The following is an 11,363-nucleotide window of genomic DNA, read 5'->3' as shown; positions in this document are numbered from 1 at the left end:
AGTGCAAACACAGAGGATATGGGGGCAGTGAAACCACTTTCTGTGATACTATAGTAGTAGACACATGTCATTATACACTTGTCCAAACTCATATAATGTACATAACTAGGAATGAATTCTGATGTAAACTGTGGACTTTGGGTGATTATGATGTGTCAGCCATTAGTTATAACAAATGTATCACTCTAATTATGTTGATAATGGGGGACACTATGTATGGTGGGGACAGAAGTTATGTGGGAAGTCTCAGTACCTTCCTTCAAACCCTGCTGTGAATCTAAAAGTGCTCTAAGATATAAAAATCTATTTTTTAAAGGCTAATAAGCAATAAAGCAATATATAAGTTTAAGACCTGTTTTCTGATCCATCTCTATACATGTTGTTTTTGAAACTAAGGGGCATATGAAAGTTCCCAGAGAGTGTAAAAATATCAGTAAAAAAACGAAAAAGAAAACCAGTGGTGAAATCCCCAGACCACAGGAAGTGAAGTCAATGCAGGACCCAAAGAAGAGGAAGCTATAAAATTAGCAGGAAAGACTGAGTAGCACCCCAAAAACAAGAGAGAAGAGTTTCAGGAAGATGAGTGGAATTAAAGGCAACAGATGTCAACTAAAATAAAAACTGGGAAAGATGTACAAAGTTACAGCCAGGACCGCAGAGGGCCACCAGAGAGTCTATGCTCTGGGCCTCTTCCCTTCTGTTCTTTTCCTGGAGTATTTCTTCTCCCCTGGCTTCTGCATGGCTCACACTTTCACTTCATGTAGTACCTGATCCAATGGCACCTGATCTGAAGGTGGGCAAGAAAGTAGCCCTCATCATGAATACAGTTTTTATTATACTATTTACGTGTGTTGTATATTGTCTGACTGTCTAGAGTCTAGTGTCTGTAGCCCCCATAAGAATGTCTGTAAAAACAGACTCTTGATCTCTTACTCACTGCCACTGTCAGCACCTACAAGTGACCAGAAATAAAGTAGCCAAAAGATATCTGTTGAACAAACCAAGAGCAGCAGAAGCCAAATTGCTGAGGTAGACCAATAAGGAGAGGATATGGAGGCATTAAATAAAGGTCTCTTCAAGGAAAGAGATACGGTGATATGTGAGGTTGGGTTGATGTGGCAGGTAGGAGACATCAGAGTGTTATGAACATATAGAGGCTTTAATTATGGATTAATGGATTATTCCTCAGTAAAGAACCTTCTTGCTCTATTTTGCCTTGGTGCTGATCTGATTGGTATTTACATCAGTAATGTGAATGAAGACATTTACAATTTGCTTGTTGTAGGTAGAGGTAACATGGACAGAATCACAATTCAAAGATGCCTAAACAATCAGTCAAAACAAAGACAAGATGGAATTTAGCAGAGCTAAATGTGAGGTCCACACAGGTCGGAGAGAGCAGGATGTAGAAGCCCTCTAGAAAGTGCAGTAGCAACACATCATGAGACAGTGTTTACTGGAGTTAAGGGAGCAGACCGTGGGTTCCACAGCCATCCAGCTGGGTGTCCCAAGGCAAAGGTCCTAAGCGCTCTTAGTCTCACTTTCTCCTATTTAAATTGGAGACACTGATACCTACCTACTTGGCATAATTTTTATGAGGCCGCTGAGATAACCTATGTTAAGATCATGGAAGAGCAATGATACATGTTTAAGTACGTGATTATCAGTAAATATTTTTGTGCCATTATAAGAAATATGTTTGGTCTTTGTCCCCATTTCCTGGCACAGAGCTTCTAAAACTCTTGAAATATCCTAAATGTGTTTTTTTAATCCCCCTAAGTGGAAATTAAAGAATTTCCTATCTGTCTATTTTGCTATTCAAAGAAACCCCTTTTTAAAAATTTTTATTTGTTGTTTTGAGAGAGAGAGAGAGAGAGAGAGAGAGAGAGAGCGAGCAGGGGCTGGGGAGGGGCAGACAGAGAGGGAGAGACAGAATCCCAAGAAGGCTTCCCACTGTCAGTGCAAAACCCAACACAGGGCTTGAACTCACAAACCATGAGATCATGACCTAGCCAAAATCAAGAGTTGGAGGCTTAAGTGACTGAGCCACCCAGGCGCCCCTCAGAGAAGCCCTTTTTGATCACATCTGAGTTTATACTAATGAGACGACTAAAGGGAGGCCATAGGTGGCCTTAGGATGGGGTGGGTCACCAGAATGACAAAGTGATTAGAGATTTGGAACTTTCAGCCCTACCCACCAACCTCAACGAAGGAGAAAGGAGGAAGGCTGGAGATTAAACTCTATAAAATGTCTTGGAAAATAAGATTTAGAGCCTTCTGGGCTGGTGGATGCATCCATGTACCAGGAGGGTAGACTGTCCCAACCACATGGGGACAGAAGTTCCTGTGTTCCAGACCCTTCTGGGCCTCACCATATGTGACTCTTCATCTGGCTGTTTATTTGTATTTTTCATAATATCTTTCATCATTAACGTAAATGTAAGTTTTGTTTCTCTGGCTTCTGTGAACTATTCTAGCAAATTTTCAAACCTGAGGAGGGGATCATGGAAACCACCAATTCATAGCTGAGTCAGAAGGAAGTGCAAGTAACCTGTGCCCACTACTTGCAATCGGTATCTAGCATTGCCAGTGTGTGGAACATGTATGACTGAGCCCTGAAGGGGTGGGGGTCTGCACTAACTCTGAGTATATAGTGTCAAAATGGAATTGACTTATAAGACACCCAGTTGGTGTCTGCAGATATTTGGTTACCAGAATTTCACATTATTATTTACACATGTGAACTTGTGATCTGATATGGCTGCCAAAAACAAGGAAATAACAAGTTCCCCCTGAGACAGTACAGTACCCTGCCATGGGAGGTGAGAATTCCACCATACATCATTAAGAGTATCAGGTTCAGATCTGGGCAATGTACTTCAAATAGAAACAATAACAGAACAGCTCTTACCTAGGACAGCATGACTACATAGGTAAAGATGTGAAGCCACATCCTACCTGAGCATTTAGAGTCATCCAGGCAAGAGATAAGAAGACCTAGAGTGTGAGTATTGTCTCTGGGGAAATGAGATCAGCATCTCTCAGCAGAACCCAGTGGAAGTCCAGGGGGTAGGGGGGAGGTGGTGCAGAACAGGGAACAATGCACAGAAACCAAAGAAGGTGCTGCATAGAAATAAGAACTCTCTGCTCTGCAGTGGCCACATTGTGCAGCAATGACTGGTGTGCTTGGAAGTGTTCACACACAAAATCGGTGACTATCCATGTGAACGTCTTAGAAAAAAGTGTTTCACTCGGTGGAGAATTGGGCTGCACAATCCCTGAGGTTTCTTTCAACTCTAAGAATTTCCAATTCTGTAGTCATAAATACCTTACTAGCAGAAGGTAGTATCTAGTCTGTCTCCTCCATTCTCTACCCTCAACTCCATCGTATAGTCTTTTATACCGCAACCCCCATCCACATTTTCCAAACATACATCCATGGAGAGAACATGCTTTTCTGCTGAGACACCCATGAAGACTTACCCCAGTTTCTGCAGCTTACATTGTGGATGTTTTGCTTTTTCACATAGAACTCCAACTCCTGAGTCTCCCAGTGCATTTTCCCCCAAGTAGAGTCTGGTCAGGGACTGGCTGGTGCTCAAGACGGATGCCAGGTCCTCACAACATGCTGATGTGAGACAGCAACTGACCAACCTTCCATAAAGATGGCAGAATGTCATAAACCTTCTCTTACCTCTGTGAGTCAAGGATGCACGTGATCTGATGCTACCTCTACTCCCGTCCATACATGGGAAAAGTGGCCCCAAACTCTATGCTAACTTTTTATTTCATTTTATTTGGTGTAACAGAAAGTACCATCCAAGCCCATGCCAACTCCACATCTTTTCAGCTCCCTATACTTACTTTTATTGTGTTAAAATATACGTGTGACATAAAATTTACTCTCTTTAAGTGCACAATTCAGTAGCATTTAAGTATATGCACATTGTTGTGTGACCATGACCACCATCCATCTCCAGAAGTTTTTCATCTTTCCAAACTGAAACTTGGTATCCACTAAACACAAATTCCCTGTTCCTCCCTCCCCCAGCCCCTGGGACCCACTATTTGGATTCCTGCCTCTATGAATCTGACTATTTTAGGTACTTCCTATAAGCCAGATCATATGTATTTGCACTTTTTAATCTGGATCATTTTAATGAGTATAATGTCCTCAAGATTCATCTAAATTCCTTTTAAGTCTGTATGCATGTATATACCACATTCCTCCACTCCAAATCCCACCCCCAACCCCACCCTATACCACATTTTTTAATCCATTCATCCATGGGTATTGAGATGTTTCCACCTTCCAGCTATTGTGAATAATGCTGCTATAGACACAGGTGTACTGATACATGTTTGGGTGCCTGATTTCAGCTCTTTCCTATATATAGCCAGAAGTGAAATTGCTGGATCATATAGCAATTCTATGTCCAATTTTTTGAGGAACTGACGTACTGTTTTCCAAACCAGCTGTACCAGTTTACATTCCCATCAGCAATGTGTGATGGTTCCTAATTCTCCATATCCTCACCAACACCAGTTTTTCGTTTTGTTTTATTTTTTTAATTGTATTTTAGAGAGAGAGAGAGAGAGAGAAAGCAGGAGTGGAGACGAAAAGAGAGGGAGAGAGAGAGAGAATCTTAAGCAGTTTCCATACTCAGCGTGGAACCGACCCGGGACTCCATCCCATGGCCCTGGAATCCTGAATGGAGCTGAAATCAAGAGGTGACATTCAATGGACTGAGCCGCCCAAGTGCCCGAAAGTTCATGCTGGATTACTTTTTTTTATAATTACCATTATAATGGGTATAAATTGGCCTTACCATTTTGAAGTGTTTTCTCTTCTTCAAAATTCAAGTCTCCCAGAATCATTTAGTGAGAGCTGCATAAAATATCAAGTGTCTGCCACTCTTGTGTTAGCACCTCTTTTCCTATTTAGTGTGGAGACTAAGGGCTTGTAATAAAGTCCCAAAACTCTTCTGGAACAATGCATTATGGGGGTTTTATTTTCTCAGCTAGAATATAAATACCTTAAAGGCAAGCATGATATATTTGATTATTTAACTTCCTTTCTAAGGTTTGGTATGTGGCTCTTCCCACAGGAAACACTAACTGACTGAATTATTGATAAACACTGGGAAATCTTCTGAGCAGTGAAGGTCATTCTCATGCTAAAATCTCCCATCTTTGGGTTGCAGAGTTCTAAATTCTGCATCCCAAAGCAGGAGAATATACTTTCTTCTCAAGTGCACATGGAACCTTCTCCAAGATAGATCACATACTGGGTCACATTTTATACATAAGTATAAAAGAATTGAGACCATACCATGCATACTTTCAGACCACAATGCTATGAAGCTTGAAATCAACCACAGGAAAAGTCTCAAAAACCTCCAAAGGCATGGAGGTTGAAGAACACCCTACTAAAGAATGAGTGGGTCAACCAGGCAATTAGAGAAGAAATTTAAAAATACACGGAAACAAATGAAAATAAAAATACAACAATCCAAATGCTTTGGAATGCAGCAAAGGCAGTCCTGAGAGGAAAATACATTGCAATCCAGGCCTATCTCAAGAAATAAGAAAAATCCCAAATACAAAATCTAAGAGCACACCTAAAGGAAATAGAAGCAGAACAGCAAAGACACCCCAAATCCAGCAGAAGAAGAGAAATAATAAATATCAGAACAGAAATACACAATATAAAATCTTAAAAAACTATTGAGCAGATCAATGAAAGCAAGAGTTGTTTTTTTGAAAAATAAACAAAATTGATAAATCTCTAGCCAGGCTTCTCAGAAAGAAAAGGGATATGACCCAAATAGATAAAATCATGAATGAAAAGGAAATTATTACACGCAATCCCTCAGAAATACAAGCAATTATCAGGGAATACTATGAAAAATTATATGCCAACAAACTGGACAACCTAGAGGAAATGAACAAATTCCTAAGCACACACACATTTCCAAAACTCAAACAGGAAGATATAGAAAATTGAACAGACACATAACCAGCGAAGAAATGGAATCAGTTATCATAAATGTCCCAACAAATAAGAGTCCAGGACCAGATGGCTTCCCAGGGGAATTCTACCAGACATTTAAAGCAGACATAATACCTATCCTTCTCAAGCTGTTCCAAAAAATAGAAAGGGAAGGAAAACTTCCAGACTCATTCTATGAAGCCAGCATTACTTTGATTCCTAAACCAGATAGAGACCCAGAAAAAAAAAAAGACAACTACAGGCCAATATCCCTGATGAATATGGATGCAAAAATTCTCAATAAGATACTAGCAAATCGAATTCAACAGCATATAAAAAGAATTATACACCATGATCAAATGAGATTCATTCCTGGGCTGCAGGGCTGGTTCAACATTCACAAATCAATGTGATACATCACATTAATAAAAGAAAAGATAAGAACCATATGATCCTGTCAATCGATGCAGAAAAAGCTTTTGACAAAATTCAGCATCTTTCTTAATCAAAACCCTCGAGATAGTCGGGATAGAAGGAACGTACTTAAACATCATAAAAGTCATTTATGAAAAGCCCACAGCTAATATCATCCTCCATGGGGAAAAACTGAGAGCTTTCTCCCTGAGATCAGGAACACGACAGGGATGTCCACTCTCACCGCTGTTGTTTAACATAGTGTTGGAAGTTCTAGCATCAGCAATCAGACAACAAAAGGAAATCAAAGGCATCAAACTTGGCAAAGATGAAGTTAAGCTTTCACTTTTTGCAGATGACATGATATTATACATGGAAAATCCGATAGACTCCACCAAAAGTCTGCTAGAACTGACACATGAATTCAGCAAAGTCGCAGGATACAAAATCAATGTACAGAAATCAGTTGCATTCTTATACACTAATAATGAAGCAACAGAAAGACAAATAAAGAAACTTATCCCATTCACAATTGCACCAAGAAGCATAAAATACCTAGGAATAAATCTAACCAAAGATGTAAAAGATCTGTATGCTGAAAACTATAGAAAACTTAGGAAGGAAATTGAAGAAGATACAAAGAAAAGGAAAAACATCCCATGCTCATGGATTGGAAGAATAAATAATGTCAAAATGTCAATACTACCCAAAGCTATCTACACATTCAATGCAATCCCAATCAAAATTGCACCAGCATTCTTCTCGAAACTAGAACAAGGAATCCTACAATTTGTATGGAACCACAAAAGGCCCCGAATAGCCAAAGCAATTTTGAAGAAAAAGACCAAAGCGGAAGGCATCACAATCCCAGACTTTAGCCTCTACTACAAAGCTGTCATCATCAAAACAGCATGGTATTGGCACAAAAACAGACACATAGACCAATGGAATAGAATAGAGACCCCAGAATTGGACCCACACAAGTATGGTCAACTAATCTTTGACAAAGCAGGAAAGAATATCCAACGGAAAAAACACAGTCTATTTAACAAATGGTGCTGGGAGAAGTGGACAGCAGCATGCAGAAGGATGAAACTAGACCACTTTCTTACACCATTCACACAAACAAACTCAAAATGGATGAAGGACCTGAATGTGAGACAGGAAACCATCAAAACCTTAGAGGAGAAATCAGGAAAAAAACCTCTCTGACCTCAGCTGCAGCAATTTCTTACTTGACACATCTCCAAAGACAAGGGAATTAAAAGCAAAAATGAACTATTGGGACCTCATGAAGGTAAAAACCTTCTGCACTGCAAGGGAAACAATCAACAAAACTAAAAGGCAACCAATGGAATGGGAAAAGATATTTGCAAATGACATATTGGACAAAGGGCTAGCATCCAAAATCTATAAAGAGCTCACCGAACTCCACACCCGAAAAACAAATAATCCAATGAAGAAATGGGCAGAAAACATGAATAGACACTTCTCTGAAGAAGACATCCAGATGGCCAAAAGGCACATGAAAAGATGCTCAACGTCGCTCCTCATCAGGGAAATACAAATCAAAACCACACTCAGATATCACCTCACACCAGTCAGAGTGGCTAAAATGAACAAAACAGGAGACTATAGATGCTGGTGAGGATGTGGAGAAATGGGAACCCTCTTGCACTGTTGGTGGGAATGCAAACTGGTGCAGTTGCTCTGGAAAACAGTGTGGAGGTTCCTCAAAAAATTAAAAATAGACATACCCTATGACCCAGCAGTAGCACTGCTAGGAATTTACCCAAGGGATACAGGAGTGCTGATGCCTAGGGGGACTTGTATCCCAATGTTTATAGCAGCACTCTCAACAATAGCCAAATTATGGAAAGCGCCTAAATATCCATCAACTGATGAATGGATAAAGAAATTGTGGTTTATATACACAATGGAATACTACGTGGCAATGAGAAAGAATGAAATATGGCCTTTTGTAGCAACGTGGATGGAACTGGAGAGTGTTATGCTAAGTGAAATAAGTCACACAGAGAAAGATAGATACCAAATGTTTTCACTCTTATGTGGATCCTGAGAAACTTACCAGATGACCATAGGGGAGGCAAAGGAAAAAAACAAAAGAGGTTAGAGAGGGAGGGATCCAAACCATAAGAGACTTTTAAAATCTGAGAGCAAACTGAGGGATTGATGGGGGTGGGAGGGAGGGGAGGGTGGGTGATGGGTATTGAGGAGGGCACCTTTTGGGATGAGCACTGGGTGTTGTATGGAAACCAATTTGACAATAAATTCCATATTTAAAAAAATAAAATAAAATAAATAAAATAAAATAAAATAAAATAAAATAAAATAAAATAAAATCGCTCATCTTGGCTCATTGAAGCCACAGCTCCTGCTTGCCTCACGAAGGAAAGCATCTCAGACTCACCAGAGCTTCTTCAGATTGCAGAATAGATGCCTCAGTCCCACACAAAGAAGTCTGATTCCAAGATCTCCCAAGCTGTTGTGGCTCAGATCCAATTCTACCAGCTTCTGATTGCTGCTCAGGACCGAGGAGATGTTGAAGCAGCACTGATAGGAAAGGCAACATCGCCCCAACCTTCATGCCAAGTACAGAAGCAGAAAGCATCAGAACACAGGCTGCTTATCTCGTCACTGCCTTCCAGTCTAAGCTTGTTTTCAGCACCAAACAGGGGCACTTGTGGTCTCATGTCACAAAGGGAAAATCTTAACCAAACTTATGTAAAGTGTCATCCTATCAGAACTCCTGCACACAGCCTGAGATTTACTGTGAAGTTCGTCCCCAAGCTCACTAACTCACAGACCGAGACCACAACTGCTGAGTGCATCAGTGAACTCCCTCTATAAATAATGGTCAGCTCTCCAGTGTATACATGGCACGTCCCTGTTTTATGCATGAAAAACGTGGTGAACCTATGTGTTTCATTTCTTTAGCACATGTCCCTAACTGCGAAAATCCCTCACGTGGGCACTACTCTAGGGCTTTACCCATCTACTTCTCTTTGCTAATCTTGTCCCCATTGTTCTGTTTGATGATTAAATCCCAGCCTTCCACCTACACTGAAATAGCAGGAAGCTCTAATTCTTGACTTGTTTTACAACCACACACACACACACACACACACACACACACACACACACCGCTATCACCATCACCACCGACAACAACTATGTGTCCCTGTCAGAGGAGCAAGAATAACGTTCTCCTTTCCAGGACAATAGTTCATCATCCTAGAACCGCTAATCTTCCTTTCTGCCCCCATTTCCACACCAACTAGAAGTAAATGTATGACTAAATCATTGTGGTAGAATAAATCATTATCACCCATGTCTCCTGGTTTGTGTCTCACTCTCTGGAATCACACAGGGACACCCACCAGGGAGGTGGGGAGAATGGCGTGGGATATATAAGAGGTATCCCTTATAGATATACAGAGGCAGGTAAAGAGCCAAAAACAGAGCTTGAAGGCAAGAAAGGGATTTGTAATTTATCAAAAGAGCAGAGAGAAGCAAAAGAATGGCATGATCAAAGTAGAATTTTCTAAATAACCCTCTGACTTCTATATAGAGACTAGAATTGTAGGTGGTGAAAGTGAATGTGGGGAGACCAGTCAATATTCATTAAGTATGTATTTTTGAGCACTAATGTTTGCTGAGACACTTATCCTGACATTTCAGGGACAATGGAAAGATAAACATGAATCCTGACCCATGAAGCTGATGGTCTTGGAGGCCATTACAAAATCCAGGCAAGTAATCATGGTTGCTGGACCTGGGCTAGTGGTTTGTATAGGAGGTAAAATTGATAAGTATGATGTTGGGGTGGGTATGGTGATCAAGAGAGGGATTTATGAAAACACCCGGGAGTGGTAGACTCTAACGCTGGCTGTGTAGCTCATCCAAAATGCAGATGTGTTATGGAAGAGAGTTTGGGAGATGGCTCAGACACCTGTGTGCTCCTCTTGAGGCATGTAAGTCTGACTCACAGTTTGGGCTCAGAGCAACCACTCTTTATTAAGAAAGCTAAAGGAGAGTCCCTGTGACATTTCAATGTATACAAAATGTTTTGATGGGGTCCAGACTAGGTAGCTGTTATACATGATAAAATTCTCTGATTCTCATCTAAGAAGATGGCCGGTGAGAAAATGGAAAACCTTGAAGGTCAGGCACTTTTTGTCACATCACCAACAAATGACTTAATTTCATTTCTCCTTCATTCTTCCCCATTTGAAACTTCCTGAACAACTGGCTTCCAATTCATTCTGCCTTCCCACCTCTTATAGGCTGAATTGTGTCCACCATTCCTTCCAAAAATTATACATTGAAGTCTTAATCCTAGGATTTCAGAATTGTGACTCTATTTGGCGATCAGGCTTTAAAGAGTTAAATGTGGTCATTAAATTGACCCCCATCCAATGCAACTGGTGTCTTTGAGGATATCAGACATGAATACAGGGACCATGTGAAGACACAGGGAGAAGACCACCATCTGTAAACCAATGAGGGAAGCCTCAGAAGAAACCAGCCCTGCTGACATCTTCATATTGGACTTCTGGTACTGTGAACAAATGAATTTCTGTTGTTTAAGCCTCTGGGTTTGTGGTACTTTGTTATAGCAGCCCTAGAAAACTAATAAACCACTTATCTGGACCCTGAGGTCTTCCTCCAGTCCTCCCTATATCTCATTCACACACACACACACACACACACACACACACACACACGTAGGTTCTTACCACAATCTCTGAACATTACAGCCAGGACGCTGGAGCATCTCACATAACACCATCATCCCTGGGTCCCCCAGAGCATTGTCACTGAGGTTCAGTTCCGTGAGGTTCCAGCTAGTGCTTAGTACTGAGAAGAGACCCTGCCAAAGGCTAACAGTGAGATGGCAGTTCACCAACCTAGAAATTGTAAGGAAGGAAGAAAG

General features: G+C 40.8%; 1 protein-coding gene across 1 annotated transcript in view; it reads right to left on the bottom strand.

Moving 5' to 3' along the window:
- NLRP3 (NLR family pyrin domain containing 3) overlaps positions 1–11,363 on the bottom strand; it is a 52,755-nt gene that overhangs the window by 30,097 nt on the left and 11,295 nt on the right. Inside the window, exons 5-7 of the mRNA XM_040454454.1 lie at positions 11,167–11,337; positions 8,838–9,008; positions 3,484–3,654 (exon numbers count right to left, since the gene is read on the bottom strand). Of these exons, the coding sequence (XP_040310388.1) occupies positions 3,484–3,654; positions 8,838–9,008; positions 11,167–11,337 (513 nt within the window). The remainder of the gene's footprint in view (positions 1–3,483; positions 3,655–8,837; positions 9,009–11,166; positions 11,338–11,363) is intronic.

The sequence above is a fragment of the Herpailurus yagouaroundi genome, unplaced genomic scaffold (assembly GCF_014898765.1).
Source record: "Herpailurus yagouaroundi ecotype Mexico unplaced genomic scaffold, PumYag 212, whole genome shotgun sequence".
Lineage (NCBI taxonomy): Eukaryota > Metazoa > Chordata > Mammalia > Carnivora > Felidae > Herpailurus > Herpailurus yagouaroundi.
The sequence above is the reverse complement of the archived record's forward strand: the minus strand, read 5'-3'. Positions and strand labels throughout refer to the sequence as shown.